Source organism: Balaenoptera acutorostrata, chromosome 17, assembly GCF_949987535.1.
Source record: "Balaenoptera acutorostrata chromosome 17, mBalAcu1.1, whole genome shotgun sequence".
In the NCBI taxonomy this organism is placed as follows: domain Eukaryota; kingdom Metazoa; phylum Chordata; class Mammalia; order Artiodactyla; family Balaenopteridae; genus Balaenoptera; species Balaenoptera acutorostrata.
The window spans coordinates 3,259,916-3,282,535 of record NC_080080.1 but is presented as its reverse complement, the minus strand read 5'-3'; the positions used below and the strand labels follow the sequence as shown (position 1 = coordinate 3,282,535).

Here is a 22,620-nt window from a genome sequence, read left to right as displayed (position 1 = left end):
TGGTCGCAAAGCACCAAGTTGATCTCCCTATGCTATGCAGCTGCTTCCCACTAGCTATCTATTTTACATTTGGTAGTGTATATATGTCAATGTTACTCTCTCACTTCGCCCCAGCTTACCCTTCCCCCTCCAAGTGTCCTCAAGTCCACTCTCTACGTCTGCGTCTTTATTCCTGTCCTGCCCCTAGGTTCATAAGAACCATTTTTTTTTTAAGATTCCACATATATGTGTTAACATACGGTGTTTCTTTTTCTCTTTCTGACTTACTTCACTCTGTATGACAGACTCTAGGTTCATCCACCTAACTACAAATAACTCAATTTCGTTTCTTTTTACAGTTGAGTAATATTCCATTCTATATATGTGCCACACCTTCTTTATCCATTCATCTGTCAATGGATACTTAGGTTGCTTCCATGTCCTGGCTATTGTAAATAGTGCTGCAATGAACACTGTGGTACATGACTCTTTTTGAATTATGGTTTTCTCAGGGTATATATGGCCAGTAGTGGGATTGCTGGGTCATATGGTAGTTCTATTTTTAGTTTTTTAAGGAACCTCCATACTGTTCTCCATAGTGGCTGTATCAATTTACATTCCCACCAACAGTGCAAGAGGGTTCCCTTTTCTCCACACCCTCTCCAGCATTTATTGTTTGTAGATTTTTTGATGATTTTTTGATGACCAGCCATTCTGACTGGTGTGAGGTGATACCTCATTGTAGTTCTGATTCGCATTTCTCTAAAGATTAGTGAAGTTGAGCATCTTTTCATGTGTTTGTTGGCAATCTGTATATCTTCTTTGGAGAAATGTCTATTTAGGTCTTCTGCCCATTTTTGGATTGGGTTGTTTGTTTTTTTTGATATTGAGCTGCATGAGCTGCTTGTATATTTTGGAGATTAATCCTTTGTCAGTTGCTTCGTTTGCAAATATTTTCTCCCATTCTGAGGATTGTCTTTTCATCTTCTTTATAGTTTCCTTTGCTGTGCAAAAGCTTTTAAGTTTCATTAGGTCCCATTGGTTTATTTTTGTTTTTATTTCCATTTCTCTAGGAGGTGGGTCAAAAAGGATCTTGCTGTGATTTTTGTCATAAAGTGTTCTGCCTATGTTTTCCTCTATGAATTTCATAGTGTCTGGCCTTACATTTAGGTCTTTAATCCATTTGGAGTTTATTTTTGTGTATGGTGTTAGGGAGTGTTCTAATTTCATTCTTTTACATGTAGCTGTCCAGTTTTCCCACTTATTGAAGAGGCTGTCTTTTCTCCATTGTATATTCTTGCCTCCTTTATCAAAGATAAGGTGACCATATGTGCGTGGGTTTATCTCTGGGCTTTCTATCCTGTTCCATTGATCTATATTTCTGTTTTTGTGCCAGTACCATACTGTCTTGATTACTGTAGCTTTGTAGTATAGTCTGAAGTCCGGGAGCCTGATTCCTCCAGCTCCGTTTTACTTTCTCAAGATTGCTATGGCTATTCGGGGTCTTTTGTGTTTCCATACAAATTGTGAAATTTTTTGTTCTAGTTCTGTGAAAAATGCCATTGGTAGTTTGATAAGGATTGCACTGAATCTGTAGATTGCTTTGGGATGTATAGTCATTTTCACAATGTTGCTTCTTCCAATCCAAGAACATGGTATATCTCTCCATCTGTTTGTATCATCTTTAATTTCTTTCATCAGTGTCTTATAGTTTTCTGCATGCAGGTCTTTTGTCTCCTTAGGTAGGTTTATTCCTAGGTATTTTATTCTTTTTGTTGCAATGGTAAATGGGAGTGTTTCTTTAACTTCTCTTTCAGATTTTTCATCATTACTATATAGGAATGCAAGCAATTTCTGTGCATTAAGTTTGTATCCTGCTACTCTACCAAATTCATTGATTAGCTCTAGTAGTTTTCTGGGAGCATCTTTAGGATTCTCTATGTATAGTATCATGTCATCTGCAAACAGTGACAGTTTTACTTCTTCTTTTCTGATTTGGATTCCTTTCATTTCTTTTTCTTCTCTGATTACTGTGGCTAAAACTTCCAAAACTATGTTGAATAACAGTGGTGAGAGTGGGCAACCTTGTCTTGTTCCTGATCTTAGAGGAAATGGTTTCAGTTTTTCACCACTGAGAACAATGTTGGCTGTGGGTTTGTCATATATGGCCTCTATTATGTTGAGGTAGGTTCCCTCTATGCCTACTTTCTGGAGAGTTTCTATCATAAATGGGTGTTGAATTTTGTCAAAAGCTTTTTCTGCATCTATTGAGATGATATGGTTTTTATCCTTCAATATGTTAATATGGTGTATCACATTGATTGATTTGCGTATATTGAAGAACCCTTGCATTCCTGGGATAAACCCCACTTGATCATGGTGTATGATCCTTTTTTTTTTTTTTAATTTTTTAATTTATTATTTATTTATTATTATTTTTTTTTATTTTTGGCTGTGTTGGGTCTTTGTTTCTGTGCAAGGGCTTTCTCCAGTTGCGGCGAGTGGGGGCCACTCTTCATCGCGGTGCGCGGGCCTCTCACTATCGCGGCCTCTCTTGTTGCGGAGCAGAGGCTCCACTCAGGCTCAGTAGTTGTGGCTCACGGGCCCAGTTGCTCCGTGGCATGTGGGATCTTCCCAGACCAGGGCTCGAACCCGTGTCCCCTGCATTGGCAGGCAGATTCTCAACCACTGCGCCACCAGGGAAGCCCTATGATCCTTTTAATGTGCTGTTGGATTCTGTTTGCTAGTATTTTGCTGAGGAGTTTTGCATCTATGTTTATCAGAGATATTGGCTTGTAGTTTTCTTTTTTAGTTCTTCTAGATCCTTGTTATTTGTTTCTTGTATTTTCTCCATTCTGCTCCAAGATTTTGGATCATCTTTACTATCATTACTCTGAATTCTTTTTCAGGTAGCTTGCCTATTTCGTCTTCATTTATTTGGTCTTGCAGGTTTTCTACCTTGCTCCTTGGTCTGTAACATATTTTTTTGTCGTTTCTTTTTTTTTTTTTTTGATGGGTGGTGCTGTATTCCTGTCTTACTCATTGTTTGGCCTGTGACATCCAGCACTGGAGTTTGCAGGCAGTTGGACAGGGCCAGGTCCTGGTGCTGAGATGAGGAACCTCCAGGAGGCCTCACTCCAATTGATATTTCCAGGGGTCTGAGGTTCTCTGTTAGTCCAGTGGTTTGGACTCGGAGCTCCCACCACATGAGCTCGGGCCCAACCTCTGGCCTGGGAACCAAGATCCTGCAATTTTCGTGGTGCAGTTAAAAAAAAAAAGAAAGAAAAAAGGAGCAGTACAATATCAAAGAATAAAAAGCAAAACAAAATTAGAAAGATAAAAAACATATTAGGAAAAATAAAACTATAATTGAAACAACTGCAACAAGGTAAAATGAAACCACAACAGAAAAAAGAAGAAAAAAAAAGGGGGAGGGAACAAGCCAAAAGGAGAGAAAAATAACAAAGTATAAAGAATAAAATAAAACTAGAAAAATAAAAGATTTATTAGGAAAAATAAAAATATAAAAGAATCAACAACAATGAATCAACAAGGTAAAACAGAACCCCAATCTAAAAGAGGAAAAAAAAAAACTCTTGGCGTTGGGGGTGGCGTTTAGGCGGGGGTGGAACTTAGGCAGGGGTGGGGTTTAGGGTGGGCAGGACCTAGGTGGGTGGGGGGTGACGTTCAAGCGTGGGGCAGGGCCTCTGCTTAGAACCTGCCACAAGGGGAGAGGCAGCACGTGGAAAGGAGGGTCTCTGGAGCGTGGGGTTCCAGGAGTTTGGAGGTGGGGCCCTGAGAGCAGGTGTGCGGGTGGGGTTTAGGCCCAGCGAGTTGGAGGGGGTCTCCGAGTGTAGAGGTGGGGCCCTGGGTGGGGGCCCTGGGTGGGGATGTAGGGGTGGGGCTTGGGCTCTGCATGGCAGGAGGGAGGCTCCGAGGGCAAAGGATTAGGCCTGGGAGCCCAACAGGCTTCCCGGTGCCTAAGTGGACAGGGAAAGCACTGGCCTCATTCCTTTCCGTTCATTCATGCCCCTCCCCCACTGTCTCCCCCAGGGTCTCCCCCGTCCCCGCTGGACCCCTAACCGTGGGTGGATCCCGCTGGGTGTAGGAACTCCTCCCTTCCCCCAGCCGCCCCTCAGCAGTGCCATCCCAGAGGTCCGGCCTTTACTTTTGCTCCCCCTTCCCCCCCGCCCACTCCCTCAGGACCCATGTGGGTGGAGGGGGCCTCGGTGGGCAGACGATCAGGCCCGGGATCTCAGCGGGTTTCCAGGGGCCCAAGTGGGCAGGAGAAACCTGGCCACGCTCCCTTTTGATCCTCTGCCCTCCCAATGGTTCCCCAATTTCCCCCTTCGGGCGTGGGATCCCTTCCCCTCCCCCAGCCAGCCCTCAGGGGCTCCAGTCCCGTCCCACCTCCACTTCTCCTCCCCCTTCACTCCCCCCATGCCCCACATCCTACCCAGTGGCTGGGGGTTCCTCCCATCCCCTTAGGTGTCCGTGTTCCCCCACCGGTGCCTGGTAGGTGCCCTAGTTGTGAGGAGATGCGAATTCCGCGTCCTCCTAGTACGCCATGTTGACCATGTTAAATTTTTTAAGGGGTGTTTTTTGTTTTTGGCTGCATTGGGTCTTCCTTGCTATGTGCAGGCTTTTCTCTAGTTGCGGCAAGCGGGGCTACTCTTCATTGCGGTGCACAGGCTTCTCATTGCTGTGGCTTCTCTTGTTGCGGAGCACAGGCTCCAGGCGCACGGGCTTCAGTAGTTGTAGCACGCAGGCTTCAGTAGTTGTGGCACTCGGGCTCAGTAGTTGTGGCTTGCAGGCTCTAGAGCACAGGCTCAGTAGTTGTGGCACATGGGCTTAGTTGCTCCATGGCATATGGGATCTTCCCGGACCAGGGCTCGAACCCATGTTCCCTGCATTGGCAGGCGGATTCTCAATCACTGCACCACCAGGGAAGCCCCGACCATGTTAAATTTTCATGAACAACAACTACATTTCAAAACAAAAACAATACGCTGGAAGAGGGGCATTGTTTGCATTTTTACAATTTTACATGAAATTTCTTTCATGTCTGGCTCGAGACAAGTGTGCTGATTCTCACACCTGCTTCTGCCCTCAATGTGCTGTGATGTCACACGTCCTGGAGCCCCCCCGGAAACCCCACTGTGCGTTTCTGAGGGACCAAGAGTGAAATAAGCTGGCAGCACCTGGCACCACCCGCTCCACCCCGCCTTCACAGGAACCCGACCTGCCCATTATCACTGGGTGGGTCAGGTGCCCGGTGGCTTCTTCCCGGATAAGCACCTAACCTTCAGCTCTACTCCACCAGTGCACAGCAAGTCATTATAGACCTCTCCTTCAAGAAAGCGAAGTAAAACTCCTATTCGCCTTTCCCCTCCTACTTAATCCTTTATCTGTTTCTTGTTTCTTTTCCATCTATTCCTTCTCTTTCTCACTTTTATTTCCCTATCCTCTTTAAGAAACCAAATTATGAAATTTAAGTCCATTTTAAGAATTTATATTTTGTGTGTCCTATAGGACGCTGTTGATCTTCCACTGAAGAACTTGGTTACTTCATTCTGACTTGTATTTACCACAGTGGCTGACGGGCCCTCTGACTGAGCTGTCAACCTCTTCCAGGAAAGGACCCTGTTTCAGCCCTCACTCACGCCACGTTTATTTAACAAGCACTCACAGAACATCTACAATATGCTAGATGATGGACACACACAGACCACGCCTCCCACTCCCACCTCCAGGACATGGCCCCTGAAGGAGAAAAACACGCAAACAGGCAGTCCCAGCACAGAGGGTAAACTCCGTGCAGACAGGATTCTGTACAAGACCCGTGGGCACCCACTGTGTGGAGGGGTCAGAAGAGGCTGTCCTTTGAAGCAGGTTTTCTTTTTTTTTAATTTTTTTAATTGAGATATAATTCACATACCGCAAAACTCACCCACTTAAAAGTGTACGATTCGGGAACTTTTGTATATTGACAGCTGTGCAACCCTTACCACTATCTAATTCCAGAACCTTTTCATCACCCCAAAGAAACCCCATGCCCATCAGCAGTCCCTCCCCATTCTCCCCTCTGCCCAGCCCCAGGCAACCAGTAATCTGCTCTTTGCCTCTAGATTTGCCTATTCTGGACATTTCAGATAATCAGCATCATATAATATGTGGCCTTTTGTGTCTGATTCCTTTTACTTGACATGATGTTATCAGGGTTCGTCCATGTTGTAGTGGTATCAGTATCTCATTTGTTTTTATGTCTGAATAACGTTCCACTGTATGGAGAAACATTTTGTTCATCCATTCATCATCTGACCTATGGATGAGGTTTTGAAGAACGAGTGTAAGAGGTGACTAACACGGGGAATGGCATTCCAAGCAGAGGGCAAGATGTGCTTTAAAAAAAAAAAAAAACAGAGCAACAAGGAAATTCAGTGTGTTTTTGAGGAAAGTGCATGCTTGGTTCAGCAGGACTGCAGTGCAGGGCTGGGTGGGAAAGCGGCAGGAGATAAGGTGAGGCAGTTACCCCGGAAGACTCCCCACTGCAACCAGCTCAGCTGACTGCTTCCCCTCCCTTCTCCATATGTTTTTAGAGCCATTGTTTCCAGGTTTTCTCTTATTTCAAGTAGCAGTTGCTGTAATTACATATGTGATCATCTTCATCAGATAACCTTACCTCCAAGCCACAGAAAGTCATTCACTGAGCGAAGCAGCTCCACGGACATATGGTAATGGACCAGGGAGTCCTGCAGCATCCCGGCCTGCAGGCACAAATCCCCCACATGCTTCCGCATGCGCCCTTGGCACCGCTTCTTGTAATGTCTATAAAGTAAAATGCACGGAAATGTATCAGTGATAATGCCCGACTTCTGCCCCAAAAGCACACTGGCTAAGCACTTTTCAATTCCCTCACTACAAAAAAAAGCTAAGAAGGCAACCTTAGGCTCCACAATTGAAAGCCAGCCACCATCATTGCCAGTTTATGAGCAAAGTTATTTTTTAAACCTAATAGAATACATGTATTTCACGTGGATAATATTAGAGCAGGCTTTCTCTTTTCAAATTTTCCAATCACAACATTAGCACAAGAAAGTTTATGTTTCAGCTTTTTAAAAAAATCAATTATCTTCCACTTTCTTAACCTCAAACCTATTATTATTTTATAAAGAGAGCTATGCTGCATATTATAAGCCAACTGTTTGGCTTTTGCAAACAAGACCTTTATCGTCACTATTTCAGAGCAAGCTTTAATGATACTTTGAGAGGTGGGGCCTGGGACCCTCGCTAACAGCTCTTTAAATATTGGCAAGGATGTGCTATTAAATAATGCAAAAGCTTCTAACTCTGTATCAACTCAGAAACCAAAGAAATTATACCAAAATCTTGCTTATCATTTTTAAATATTCCTATTCTTGTGAATATTAAATTTCTTAAAAGATAAGATTTTTCAAGAAAAACAGCAGCTGTATTAAATTTCCTCTCACCAAGAAAGCAATCTTATCAAGAATAAAAACCCCTATGTTAATCCAAAAGATGTGAAGTTTCTGGCTAAATGAATGTACAGATCTCAATACAAACTTAAATCCCATCTGATCTAACTCTGGAATGTACCTTTTCTGTTCCAAATGTTCGCTGAACTAAGATCATCACATAACACAGAGAAAGAGAGAAGAGGAAAGTCGGCTTGGCCTCCATCTGTTTTCTTCCCAGCCACAATGCGCTGCTAGGATGGCCCCCGCCAACAAGCCCTCCCCATAAGAAAATACTGCATCTAAATTGCCCCGCCATCCCCAAGCACACCCTGCCATCTCTCCCCCACTGGTCACCTCAACAGCCCTCTAATGGTCTTCTAATGACCCTCCCACCCTGTACCACCCTCCCCTTCATCCCTGCTACACACACACACTCACACACAGCCAGAGTGGCCTTCCCAAAGCACAAATCTGATTAGGTCACTCCCTCACTTCAACGCCTTCAAAGTTTCCCCAGTACAGTTCTGGCCCTCCCCACTGCCCCCTGCATTCCCCAGCCTTACCGCCGTACCGAGGTCCCCAGTGACCGCAGGGGCCACCTGACCCTTCGGTCTAGCTACTTCCCACTCACCTTAGGGCTCATTTCAACTCAGTTTCTCAAGGAAGCCTTCCCTGCCTCCAACCTCTGCACCTGTGGGCCTCTCCCTCTCAAAGGTGGGCAGTGCTTGGCCTGCTTCCTTGCTGTGTCCTCCTGTTCTAACCAGAAAAGAATTCAGCATCCAAATGCACATTTTCCTCCTCCATTACCACGACTGTGGACTTTTAATACGTGGCTCAGTTTACAAATACCACCATGATGTTGACTCAATAGATTTTGAATTAGACTTTTTTTCAGTAGACTCTACTCCTATCCTGTTAGACTAAAATTTGCTTTAAAGCATCCTGTCTTAACTCTCCAAAAAAAGTAAATTATTACATCTTCGTATGAACTTACAAAGGTGCACATCTGCTGTAGCAAAATATAGCCCAGAACATTTTCAAAAATAAAAAGTGCAATCGTTGTGATCAGAAACAGTTGGTTTTGAAAATACAGGATTTTTACAAAAAGGAGTCAGCTAAATATGCTCTTAGTTTTTCATATTAAGGTCATACGATTCAACAAAACAATATAAAATATTCTAAATTATATAAAAATAGAATGAACCCTAATACTTTGGAGAAAATCTCCAAAATACCAAACAAACAAAATTCTATCACAGATTTATATAAATTAAAGTATTTAACTCTCGAAGTACTATATGCCCCAAGACTGGGTCATCTCAAGATTATGAGCAATTCTGTTCCAATCCTTTGAAAACACAGTAAGAAACAGATAAAGGAATTAAGACAATTCGATTTGTAGTTAGGTAAACTACAAAATAAACTAAAATATTTTAAGCCAATTTTGTAATTTAGAATATAAGCTTCCTCATCAAAATTCTTCTTCCAAAAAGACATGGATCCTTCTTTCACGGATCATTTGAAAATGGTAATGTCACGTTTTGTAAGTCTCTCTAAAAGTTCAGAGTTCTTATATATACATTATTAGAATTGTCACATTGTGTGACCACTGAATATGCTTATGGATAAGGAAAAAAAACATACGCGCAAACAGTATGACAAAGAAAAATACAACATGAAGCCACAGTAGCAAATAAAGGTAACATTAACACAAAATGCAAATATTCAAAATATGCCATGATTTGTTGTAAATTTCAAAACTAATGGTGAATTTCAAAGCCATGAGCAACAGAACTTAGCCAAAAATGTGAATATGCTCTAAATACTTCAAAGAGTGACTCACGTTATTTCATTATTCTTACAAGTTATAAACACTGGGTTAAAGGAATTGGAAATAAGGATTGATAGAAAAATTAAAAACCCAGTAACCCCTAAGTCATAATGGCCTCAAATCAATCATAACTAAATCACAGGCAAAGACCTGGCAGCCTCCCCAGATAAAGGGAAAGGCATCCTTTCTAGAAGCTGTGCAAAAACACCTAACACACAGCCGCAAGCACTGTCACAGAAGGCGCTCACACTGCACTTTACACTAAGTACAATTCAACTAAAGATATACGCTGTATTATTCTCATGACTTCTGATCAGATAAAAGAAGAAAGTGTTTCATATGTGTGCGATTTGGGTACTATTTACATGGCTTGTGGAAAAAAAGGGCTTGGTATATTCTAATCCAAAAACCAATTTACATGCAAAGAATGTATATATTCAAATCCAAAGGAAAACCAGAGCTGCTCAACAACAGTTTGCAATTAAAATCCAAAGGAACTTTGATAAAGGTAATCTCTTTTTTTTTTTCTTTTTGGTATTATATAGTTTTAAAGGCATTTGCATAATTAAGTGATAGCTACAGCCCATGATTTTGCACTAGCATATTATGGACTGAGGAAACCTAGATTACGTGCATCATGCATAAACACACTGACAGGCGCCCCTTTGGTGGAGCTGAAGTTCCAAAGTAGACAACTTTATGTTGTAAGACAGCTCTAAACAGAAAATAAGAAATGCAACGTTCTGTACTCAATTTCAGATGGTATATGGGCCATTAACTGATTCTGCATCTTGTCTTATGAAATCTTCCAATAAATCATCAATGTCGATTTCCTCCATCTGAACTGTTTTATGCTAACGTTGGATATTAAACCTTCACTCCATAAAGAAAGCCCAGGCCTACCTTGCAGCATAGTTACATTCTGCTGAGGAAAGCAGATCAAGGGAGGGCTGGACAGTTTCCATTACAAGTTCGGAAGTTTCTAAGTCTGATTTTGCACCTGTGCGTCATTTGCAAGCATGTCATCATTGGAGTGAAACGAAGACCTTCAACTCTGGGATGTAAAGCATGCTGATGCTTCCTAACCATAAGACAAGTCTGAGCTTCATGAAATAGAACTGCAGCACTTAAGTCAGAGACTTTTTCGGAAAGGCTCCAAAACTGATCCACTTTACCATTCCAGATGTAACAGGGAGGTAACAGAATTAGTAGTGAGAACACTTCCTTGAAAGCCTGACAAGGCCGTGCTTGAATCCTGCTACAGCATTTACTACCCCTGTGATGCTGGGCTAACGACTTAACCTCTCTGAGAAGGCTTCCCACTCTGGAAAAGGGGGCTGCTACCACCCACCTCAGGTGGCATCGATGTGGCATGAGTGAAATATGTAGGTGGGGAGGCTGACTGGTGCCTGATACAGAGCCTTGCTAGTTTCCCTCCCCCACCCTTCTCCCCTCATAAACTTGCATATTCCCCCTAATAAGTATCAAACCCCTGGGACAGACTGTCCTATTCTTTGTATCCACCAGTGTAGTGCCTTACCCTTAGAAGGATCAAAAAAGAACTGCTTCCTGCATAGTAACTATCAATGTTCTTAAGAGATTTGGATTTTTTTAAGTCTATTTTGAGGGGAAAGACTATTCCAGAACTATCCAACAATCCTTCCACATGTCAGCCCCTCCTCCCAATGCCCATCCCCTCCGTCCTCAGATCCCCTGTCTGATCTGCCTTGTGTCCGTGGGGAAGATAGTCCACTGGACTGGCAGGGCTCCACACCACCCCAGGCCTTCCTCCCTCCCTCAAAGGTGAGTGTGACCCCATCTTCTCCCCACTCCCACGCCACTCCAACTCCAGCTTCTGAGTCTCGGGAGCCATGGGAAAGGCCCTGCATCCAGGGCACAGCCCAGCCATCACAGGACCCCACCCTATGTTTTCCAACCCAGATGGCCTCAACTTCTTGCACTTGCTACACTTACTTCTGTTTTGTCCCCCCACCCCAGAATGGGATGGACCCTTGCAGAAAGTCTGGCCTATCTTGATGAAAGATGAAGGGTCCACATTTGGACCAGAGCATTAAAGGAGAAACAAGGTCTCCTGGCCAGCATGGTGGTGTGGCAAAACCCTTCCCCAGGGGTGAGATGAACCGGGGGGAAGAACGTGAGGTCTTAGGTCAGCCAAAGCATCTCCCTTCACAGCTGACCTTGGGTGATGGAGTTGCAAACTAATGACATGCCCATCAGTGGCGGACATTAGCCTCAACAAATAAAGAATCAGCTATTTCTTGCCAACATGGGTTAAAAGTAAAGGCTGGTGCAGGTAGGGCCTATACATCTGCTAAGGTAAACCACAGACCTGGCTCTGAACGCTTATTGGCTAAAGCAGAGAGGAAGTCATGGTCACTTAGAGAGGTCCTTGTGTCCACCAGATCCAAACGAACTAGCTATTTAGGAGAAGGACATATTTTTCTGATACCTAGAAAAACTGCCCTCATAAAGGGGGCAAAAGAGTGGCATAGATTTTAGACTAGCCTCTGCCCCTTTATGACAGAAAGTTGCTCAGACAAAGTAAAGTAAATGGCATGGTCAAGGTGAAAGCAAAAGGAAATCTGGTGTCCGTTCCTCCAACAGCGACCCTCCACGGCCAGCAGACCCCCAAGCCAGTCACCTCTTCACCGGTGACCACTGGCCAGTAAGCACCACCATGCACATCACCAGCGACAGCCAAGAACCGCGGGCCTAATGCGTTCATTTAAAAGCCAGAATCAAGCAAGGTGCGGCAGACTTTGACTTCCAAGTTAAAATATCCCGTGAAAACCCCTCGGCAGCCGCTTAAATCAATTAGCATCTCACTTCCTCAAAACAAACAAACAAAAATTAATAAGGGCTCATTTGTCACCAAATATAAGGAAGACCAAACAGGTTCCCCAAAGCAAGTGTTTGAATAGCTATCAAACACCAGTGGGTTATGTGCTAAAAAAGCGAAAATTCGAAAAAATTAGAAAATAAAAAGATGACCAGGATAATACATGGATCAAGGCAGCAGTTAAGTTTTTGTTTTTTAAAGCGATGAAGGCGGTAAGAAGGCAGCACAGAGGGAAATCTAGCTATTTTCAATGTAACATGTTCACAGCCTACCTTTTCAGACCCAACAACATACTCACAGGGCAGTATGAGAGAAAAAGAACAAAGGAAAAGAAAGAGGAACAAGCAAAAATTAGAAACACACCAGAACAAAAATAACTTTGACAGCATGGTCAAGAATTGACGTGGGCTTTGATGAGGCCAGGGGCACACGTGGACGTTCAGTAAAGCCCACCCACACCTACGGCCCCTGGGAAGGCTGGGGCCTCAGGTTGGCGGCACGTGCCGTGGAGCCTGTCAGCGCCTCAAACCAAAACTCCACCTACATCTAGACATTTCCTTTTGAGCCACAAAATGCAATCTCATTTCAGGTTGGACGCTTTTTATCACCCCTACCAAGAGCTGCAGGAGAGTTAGGCTCTGTCCCTGCACCTAACCGTTGTTTTAAAAATTAGATAACTGAGACGAGTGAAAGCAACAAGGGATGAACAGCGACTGGAGGAGAATGTGTTTGAGTTGAGGTCACTGGCATCATTATCTCACTGAAGTGCATATGATGGCTGAGCGTTTACGGTACCGGCGAGAACAGAATGGACCCACCAGGAGGGAGGTTTCATTCACTCTGCGTAAACACTTGGAAATAGGATCAGCCACCATGCACCAAGCACAGTATCCTGAAACTAGTTATTCCTGCCCAATTGTGAGCACAGATTTCAAAAGGCAAAAACAAACTGGCCTTCTCTGGTGGGTCTGCAACCTCAAAGCCAAGAAGCTGATGAGCAGAAATGTCACCAGTGCCCCGTTTGGCAAGGATAAGGCACTGGTCACGGGGTCAGGGCAGGGTTCCTGGCTTCAGCCACTCACCCACCAGTCTGTCCAGGGAGGGGAAGGCAGTCCCTGCCGAGGCCGCAGGCACCGTGATGCGGGAAATGCAGGCCGCTGTGTGCCCGTGAGGCCCCACCTTGTGAGGGATGATTGCCACGGCATCTACCCCACCTGACGCCTGGGGCTCAGCAGGAGGCAACAAGTGAGGCGAGGAGCTGGCCGGGAGTGGGCCTGGTGCTGGCAGCTCTGCCCCTCGGCGGTGCCTGGGCTCCTAAACCTTGCCACCTCGGCTCCGAGGAGCAGAAGGGGAGCGCTGGCATGTAGATCACAGGGTCATGCGAAAACTAAGTACGGATCGTGGGTACGACATGCCTCGCCCTTTCCTTAGACCACACAGATGTGTCCGGGTGAGGAAGTGAAAATTCCTCCAGACCCTGCCAGGCACCACCTGCAGGAGTGGCTCGGGGACTCTGTGCCTCTCACTCGTAGGGCTGCCTGGACCTTTTTCCTCAACTCTGTGACATCTTCTCCTCTAACTTATCAACAACCAGAAAGTCGGGTCTGACCTTAGGTTAGTTCAGGAAACCCTGAGCACCTGCTCTGCAGCGGGCACTGCGGCACCCACGCCATGTCCCCCATCCTCACCTGGGAGACCATCGTGCGACCTGTACAGAGCGGGGAGGACAGAATCAGGGCCCAGGGCCCAAGGCCAGGAGTGACAGAGCTACCCGCGCTCTCCCCAGCAAAGGGGAGCATCTCTCAGCAAAGGCGTGCACCTCGTCCTCTCCTGCAGGAGGGACACCACTCTGGCCACACAGGGAAACTGAGCAGAGGGCAGAGAGGGGAAGCAGACGGCCCAGCAGAGCTCGTCTGCAATTCTGGTGACTTACTCACAGGGACAAAGTGTGGACTGAACTTTCCCTGCTCTGTCTGACACTCCCTGAGACACAGAAACTATGAACACACCTTCCTCTGTGTGGGGAGCTCTTTCGGAAGTCCCTGTGGCATTTCTGATACCCTAACCATAAGCGAGGGCTCTGGCGCTGCCATGGCGAGGCCGTCTGGCAGGAGGAGGAGCCTGAGCCCTGCAGGTGCCCGGACTGGGAGGCAGGAGGCCCGGGCCCGACCCCCAGCTCAGCTAGCACCTCGTTCTGCCACCTCTCCGGGTTCAGCCCCTCATCTACACATTGAAGGGATGAGGCTGAATAACAGTCTTCACACTGTGCCAGAGGGCAGTGCTGTCCAACAGGAAAACCATGTGAGCCACGTAAATAAAGTTTTCTAGTTTGCACATTTAAAAAAGTGAAAACCAAACCTCGCAACTGATTTTAATAACGTATTTTATTTAATCTAATATATGTAAGTGTTATTTCAACATGTAATCAATAAAAAAGAAATACTGAGATAGTTTGCATTCTTTTTCCTAGACTAGGTCTCAGCATCTGACGTGCATTTTACCTACAGCACGTCTCGGCTCAGACCAGCCTCCTCCACAGTCTTAGTGACAGTGGCTACCCTACTGGACAGCGCTCCAGGGGGTCCCACCAGGGCTCCCAGCTGAAAAGGGGCAGTAAGTGTCCACATGAACCCTAAAACGATTTCCCTGAACCAAAGGCTGTCCCATTTTTAAAAGTCTGAAAACCAGTGGACTGCACCCTTTTCCCCCCGCTGCAAGACTACGCTCCCACTTGCTTCTCCGCTTCTGGATGTCGGGAAGCCCCCCCACGCTGAGGAGCCTGGGCTCCAGGCAGACTTACCTACTGTCCGTGTCCAGTCCCACGAAGTCCTTCTTCTCAAACGGGACGCAGAGGAGCGGGATCTTGTCCCCGGACTTGTCCGTGGCCCTGTCCAGGCGCTTGGACTCAAGCACGATGAACAGCGACTCGATGAAGTCCTCGATCCTCTTCTCCACCGTCCCGCAGTCCTCGTAGCCGGGGTAGAAGGCCACGTCGGTGCGCGGCTGCTCGGCCACCTCCCCCTGCAGCCCGAAGACGAAGAGCCGCGAGTCGTAGAGCGTGGAGCCGTACATCTCCTTCTGCACGTGGAACTTCTCGAAAGTCTGCGGCCAGTCCTTGGCCGAGAAGCAGTCTGTGATGGTGATGAGGCCCACGACCTTGCGGTGGGTCTGGAAGTCGCCCCACTCGTTGTTCTCGGGCGGGTAGTGGTGCCGATAGCGGATATAGAGCACGCGCTGCGAGTCGCGCACGCTGATCTGGCTCACGGACGAGATCCTCTTGTAGATCTTGAAGAAGTTCTCCTCCGAGACGATCCCCACGGGCTGGACCACCACGAGGAGAGTCTGGTGGTCCTCAGCACACTGCATGTAGTCAGGGACACTCATGGTGAAGACCCTGCCCAGAGAGAAGAAGAGGCTTTGAGGTGCACCGGGTTTTGCAGGCTGCCAGCGCGCTCGGGGACGTGGTGATGCCGGCGCCCACCAGCTGGAAGGCAGGGTAAGCCCCAAGCAGAGCTGTGGGGAACAGTCTGCCCTCGGAGTTCTGCATATGGCTATCACAGCTCCTATCACAATTCCCTGCTCTTGCACCAGGCCTGGAGCTCCTGCAGAAAAGGGGCCGTCTCTTGTTTTCTGTTTCCAACACCTAGCCAGGCGCCAGGCACTGATGCGGAGTCAGTGCTCAAAAAGCTGAATAGGCCTTCCCTGGTGGCGCAGTGGCTGAGAGTCTGCCTGCCAATGCAGGGGACACGGGTTCGAGCCCTGGTCTGGGAGGATCCCACGTGCCGCGGAGCAACTAGGCCCGTGAGCCACAATTGCTGAGCCTGTGCTCTAGAGCCTGTGCTCCACGACGGGAGAGGCCGCGATAGTGAGAGGCCCGCGCACCGCGATGAAGAGTGGCCCCCACTTGCTGCAACTGGGGAAAGCCCTCACACAGAAACAAAGACCCAACACAGCCATAAATAAAAATAAAGAAATAAAAATTTAAAAAATAAATAAATAAAGCAAATAATTAAAAAAAAAAAAAAAAGCTGAATAAATGAATGAACAACGGAAGGAACTGCTTCCCCAGCCCCTCAGCAGAACAGAATGAAAAGAACCACAGTGGAATCAGATGGTCTGGACTTGAACTCCAGTCCACTTGAGCTCCTGAACTGAAAAATAATGGCGATAATAAAACTTGCTTTCTAAGAAGACATCTGGATTGAGGAAGGCTGAAAATGCAAAGTGCCGGGCATACTGCCTGACGTAGAAGGAGAGGCTATACACGGTTCCTATCCCTCCTTTATGAGCTGTGTTTCCTTGGGAGAGTTTTAATAACCTCTCTGAGTGAATTTTGTTAGATATAAAAAGAAAGCAACATCAACAATACTCCGATAAAAATTTAAAAAGAAAGAAAGAAAACATTACCTGATTCTCAGTACAGTTGAATTCAATTAGATAACCCACAGGAAAGCATCTGGCCCACAGGAGTTAATAAATGTTTGCTGAATGAACGAACAAACAAGCAAATGAATGCTGCCCCCTTCCACAGACCATCATAATGGCACTGCCCAGAAATGTGAAGCCCACGTTCCACCCCTGACTCTACACTAACAACGTCAGTGACCTGGGGCAGGCCTGTGTGCTTCTTTAAACCCCAGTTTTATCATGAATTAAAATGTGGATAATAACACAAACCTCAAAGGGTTAGTGAGTCAATATTCTGGTTTTAATATTGTACCATAACTTTGCAAGACGGTACCATCAAGGGAAACTGGGCAAAGGGTCCATAAGCTCTCTCAATATTATCTCTTACAACTGCATGGGAATCTACATTACATCTCAAAATAAAAGGTCTAATTTTTTTAAAGACTATTGAGATTAAATGAGCTCATTGTATCAAATAAGGAATACACCGTACAAATAGGGAAACGCCTAGCCCGTGAGAGACACTCAGTAAATCTTTCCACTGACTCCACCAGTCTCTCCTACTTCAGAGTACAGGGATGGGTACTCACGGCCAGAGGCCGCTGTACTGTGAAGCTAACAGAGCTAACGGCCCCCACTTGCAAAAGCCCCTTCCATGGCCCTATATCTAATTTTGTATCTGTAATTGTGTTTTCTTTTTCTTGACTAGGAACTCCAAATTGCATAGCCTTCGGGTCACCAGAACCTGACTACAGAGATCATGACAGCAGCCCTCCCAGATGAAACAATAAAAATAAAAGGCCATTTCCACTAGACCTCTGAGTAAGTCCAATGGCAGGGATTTCATCCTGGGCTGAGAGGAAGAGGACTGGGGAGGGAGGTGGGAGCAATTTGGGGCACGCAGATCCTGGGGCCACCTACCCCATGCTGGACTTCAGAGTCAACCCTCACCCTCCAGGAACTTCACAACACACCTGGACAGAGCAGCAGGAACAAGATTTTTTTTTTTTTTCCCCAAAACTGGGCAGAAGACCTAAATAGACATTTTTCCAAAGAAGACATACAGATGGCCAAGAAGCACATGAAAAGATGCTCAACATCACTAATCATCAGAGAAATGCAAGTCAAAACTACAATGAGGTATCACCTCACACCAGTTAGAATGGGCATCATCAGAAAATCTACAAACAACAAATGCTGGAGAGGGTGTGGAGAAAAGGGAACCCTCTTGCACTGTTGGTGGGAATGTAAATTGATACAGCCACTATGGAGAACAATATGGAGGTTCCTTAAAAAACTAAAAATAGAATTACCATATGACCCAGCAATCCCACTACTGGGCATATACCCAGAGAAAACCGTAATTCAAAAAGACACGTGCACCCCAATGTTCACTGCAGCACTATTTACAATAGCCAGGTCATGGAAGCAACCTAAATGCCCATCGACAGACGAATGGATAAAGAAGTTGTGGTACATACATACAATGGAATATTACTCAGCCATAAAAAGGAACAAAATTGAGTCATTTGTTGAGACATGGATGGATCTAGAGACTATCATACAGAGTGAAGTAAGTCAGAAAGAGAAAAACAAATATCGTATATTAACGCATGTATGTGGAACCTAGAAAAATGGTACAGATGAACCGGTTTGCAGGGCAGAAGTTGAGACACAGATGTAGAGAACAAATGTATGGACACCAAGGGGGGAAAAGTGCGGAGGGGTGGGGATGGTGGTATGCTGAATTGGGTGATTGGGATTGACATGTATACACTGATGTGTATAAAATTGATGACTGATTAAAAAAACAAACAAACAGACAAACAAAAAAACGGTGGGTCTAGCCCTGCACTGTGCAATACAGGAGCCACTGGCCACATGTGGCTACTGAGTTCCTGAAAAAAAAAAGAAAAAGAAAAGAAACCTCTGACCCGCTAACAGGTCTTGTTTCTACCCAGGTCACAAATAGCTTCTGTGTATATTATCTCATGAAAACCTCTAAATAATACCACCCCGACTTTACACATGAAGAAACTGAGGGAAAGAGGTCTGTCACATTGTGCAAGATCACAGAGAGGCCACGTCAGCAGCAGTATTTAAACGCAGGCGCTCCCGCACCCCCCCACCCCAGCCCCTGTCCCGGCACTCACACTGTAAAGTGTGATACACTGCCCCCCCGGCCCCTCCCTGCAATAATTCTCTGCAGTCTTTTCTGCACCTCCTGGAAAGAACCAAAAGCACATCAACTTTCAACAAAGAGGGATGTCACCCCTTGGGGGACGTATCAAAATCTTAAGCACTGGGATGGGTGGGGGGTGGATTTGAGAGTTTTCTGTTTCTAAAAGGTGGCAAAGATATTGAAAAACCTTTATCTAGTCTAAGCCTTCATTGTGCAGAGAAGAAAACGGAGGCCCAGAGTAGATGAGGAAAGGCCCTTATAAACAAATTTTGCTTCAGTGCAGCACCGAGCAAGCCCTGGGCACTGCTGAATGGGTGCAGGATCTGTAAGGCCCAGGAGAACAGGTGTTAGAAAAAAGAAAGAGAAAAATCATACAAGGTCCTCTCTCTACAATACCGTACAATGACGTTCCATCAAATTATTCCATATTTGTGCATCCAAAATTAAGGTGGGCTAAATCAAGGTATAATAGGTCATAGAAATCAAGAAGTTTGAACCGTAATGGAAATTCCAACCTTTACTGTGGCTTTTCCCAATTCAAGCATGTGCTCAGTGGGCACTCCTTGCACCTGGCCCAGAGTTCTCCCAGACACAGATCTTTATTAACATGTCCCACATCACACACAGGCCCACCAGAAGAAAAACACCTACAGATAAGATAGAACCAATGAAACTGAAAGCGGTCAACCAGCATATGTTATTCGCAACAAGCACGCTGCTCCCCATCAGCAGGCGGCAGAGAACTCGTTGCAAGCACCACGTGCATCGGGTTGGCTCCAGCGCTGGCTGTCACTCTTTGTGACCGTAAGTGAGGCGCGTAGCTTCACTGAGGTTAGTTTTCTCTTTTGTGCAAGGCTATGGTTGAAACTAATGACGTATGAAATCTCATCATTCACATCCCCAACATCTAATGAGGACTTCCCATGTGCCAGGCTCTGTACAGATGAAAAGGTAGGGTCCCAGATATATGCATGGGTAGAAAAAGTTTATATCATAAAGATGTTCATTCTCCCCATTTTGATATATAGATTCAACACAATTCTGATTCGAAGTCCTATCAGATTTTTCATGGAATGTAACAAGTTAGTTTATGGTCAATAGCCAAGAAACTCCTGAGGAACGACCAATGGGGAAGGGCATTTGTCCCACCAGATATAACTGCTAACGGAACATAGGGTTTCTCTGTGGGGTGATGAAATGTTCTAAAATTGATTGTGGTGATGGTTGTACAGCTCTGTGAATACATTAAAAACCACTGAACTGTATATTTAAATGGTTGAACTGTATAGCATGTGAATTATATTTCAGTAAATCTGTAGGGGAAAAAAAAAAAACCTATAGTCAGCACAGTATTGGCACAGGGATAGAGAGAAAAATGGAAATGCCATCAAGCCCAGAACCAGACCCACACATGCATGGTAATTTGAAATACAGCTGAGGTGCCTTCTAGGACAGTAGGAAAGGACAGACTCTCCAACAGTAGTACTGGCACAATGCGCAATCCATGAGTAAGGAAAAGAGCATAACCCAATCAGAAAATGGACAAACTGCTCAAACAGACATCTTTGAAGAGGAAACTCAAGCAGCCAAGACGTGTACAGTAAGATGCTCCACCTCAATGGCGATCAGGAGATAGCAAATTAAAACCACAGGGATAGACCATTTCATACCCACCCGATTGACCAAAAAAAAAAAATTATCGTGGTAACATATACGTAACACAAAACTTACCTTTTTAAATGTAGAGTTCTATGGCATTAAGTACACTTACATTGTTGTACAACCATCTCCAGAACTTTTTCACCTTCACCACTGAAGCTCTGTCCCCATGAAACACTAGCTCCCCATCCCCCCGCCCCCGGCACGCCCCCATCTACTTTCTGTCTCTATGAATCTGACCACGCTAGGCACGTCACATAAGTGAAATCATATGCTATTTGTCCTTTTGTGACTGGCTTATTTCACTTAGCAGAATGTCTTCAAGGTTCGTCAGTGTTGTAGCATGTATCAGAATCTCCTTCTTGTTTAATGCTGAATAATATTTCATTGTATATATATACCACATTTTATTTATTCATTCATCGAAGGTCATTTGGGTTGTTTCTAGCTTTGGCTACTATGAATAATACTATTATGAACATGGGTATAAAGACAAAATGTTTTAAATATAAAAACACCACATGTTTGCAAAAATGTACACCAAAGGTAACTCTCCTATTTGACAGGTGGCATGTATTCTGGCATGTGGCTGGCAGGTTCACAGAAGCAAGAACTGAAGAGAACGCAAATGTCCACGGTCAGGAGAATGGGTAACTAAACTGTGGTCGTTTAACACAATGAAATACTTTAGAACAGTGCAAATGAATGACCTAGAGCTACACTGCAGGAACAAAGATGAATCCCAAAAACATGATGGGCAAATAAAGCAAGTTGTGGATTAATACAAGCAGCACCATTCCATTTATGTAAAGTTCAAAAACAGGCAACACTTAAACAATATCTTGTTTACACACATGGTAAAATTATAAAGAAAAAGTAAATTTGGATAGTGGTTACCTGGGTGGCAAAGAGGAATGCAGTTTGAAAGGGAAGCAGTGGGCTTCAGAAGTAGTAGTTATGTTCTGTCTCTTAAGCTGGATGGTAGATCCAGGGGTGCTTGTTTTGCCATTCTTTAAACTGTACATACATGTTAAACATTTAACATAAGCGTTAAAAAAGGAAGAAGGGGGACTTCCTTGGCGGTTAAGACTTTGCCTTCCAATGCAGGGGGTGCGGGTTCCATCCCTGGTCAGGGAGCTATGATCCCACATGCCTCGCAGCCAAGAAACCAAAACATAACACAGAAGCAATATTGTAACAAATTCAATAAAGACTTTAAAAATGGCCCACATCAAAAAGAAAAGGAAGAAGGTCGAACTTCAAAAAGCTTACAGTGCGTGTTTCAGCAGGTTGGCTAGTTTCAGGGTCTGGCCCCAGCCCTTCTCATCTATCAGGAGATTATGTGCTATTGCTCCTGCCAACACCCCTCTTCTATAAGCAAAAAAGTTGATGCACAAAAAAGGCAAGTGTGTTACAGGTGCAGAGGTGGCCTGTGGTTCTGACACAGGTTGAGGACAGAAGGTGTTCAATTTCTCTAGTCTGAAGTCAAATGAGAAAAATATGAACAATGTATATTAAGCTTCCCATAAAACTAAAGTAAATTTAGTAAGTGCTTTATAAATATTTACTATTGTTATCATTTATTTTTAGGTTATGAACTGTCTTATTTTTTGCTGTTAAAACGTTCTTTTTTTTTTTTTAATTGGCTGCGCCCCACGGCTTGTAGGGTCTTAGTTCCCTGACCAGGGACTGAACCCGGGCCACCGCAGTGAAAGCACGGAGTCCTAACCACTGGACTGCCAGGGAATTCCCAAACATTCTTGCTTTTATAAAACAATAGGTGGGGGAGATGGGGCTTGTTTTTCCATTATTCTATCTGGGCAAAAATAAAAATTGACAAGCCTATGATTGGCCCTCCAGCTTTTTAGCGCTTACCAATCTATGAAATCTAAACAATGAAGTCACCCTGGACTAAAAGACCCCTCTGGGTCCCTTCCAGTTCCAACTAGGCCCTGAAAAGCAGACCAGCAATCAAATCCATGCCACAGCTCAATAAACCTTACAACCTCAGGCAAGGGTTTTTCCCTGAAGCAGCTCAGTATTAGCAAACTTCTTGTTCACTTTTGCCCCAGATTCAAAATATGCACGTACCACGGGAGGAAATTTGTCTCATATAAGGTAGGAAAAGGGCTGCACTGGGCACTTTACAACTTATCATAGTTAGACTTCACAACAATCCTAAGAAACAAGCATTCCCATTTTCAACCTTACAGATGAGGAACCA

General features: G+C 45.0%; 1 protein-coding gene across 6 annotated transcripts in view; it reads right to left on the bottom strand.

The window, feature by feature from the left end:
* Positions 1-22,620, bottom strand: part of TRAPPC9 (trafficking protein particle complex subunit 9) — a 560,212-nt gene that overhangs the window by 493,932 nt on the left and 43,660 nt on the right. For all 6 annotated transcript variants that reach the window (XM_057531917.1, XM_057531923.1, XM_057531919.1 and 3 more), the window contains 2 exons: positions 14,949-15,542; positions 6,662-6,807 (listed from right to left, as the gene is read on the bottom strand). In XM_057531917.1, coding sequence (XP_057387900.1) covers positions 6,662-6,807; positions 14,949-15,542 — 740 coding nt within the window. The remainder of the gene's footprint in view (positions 1-6,661; positions 6,808-14,948; positions 15,543-22,620) is intronic.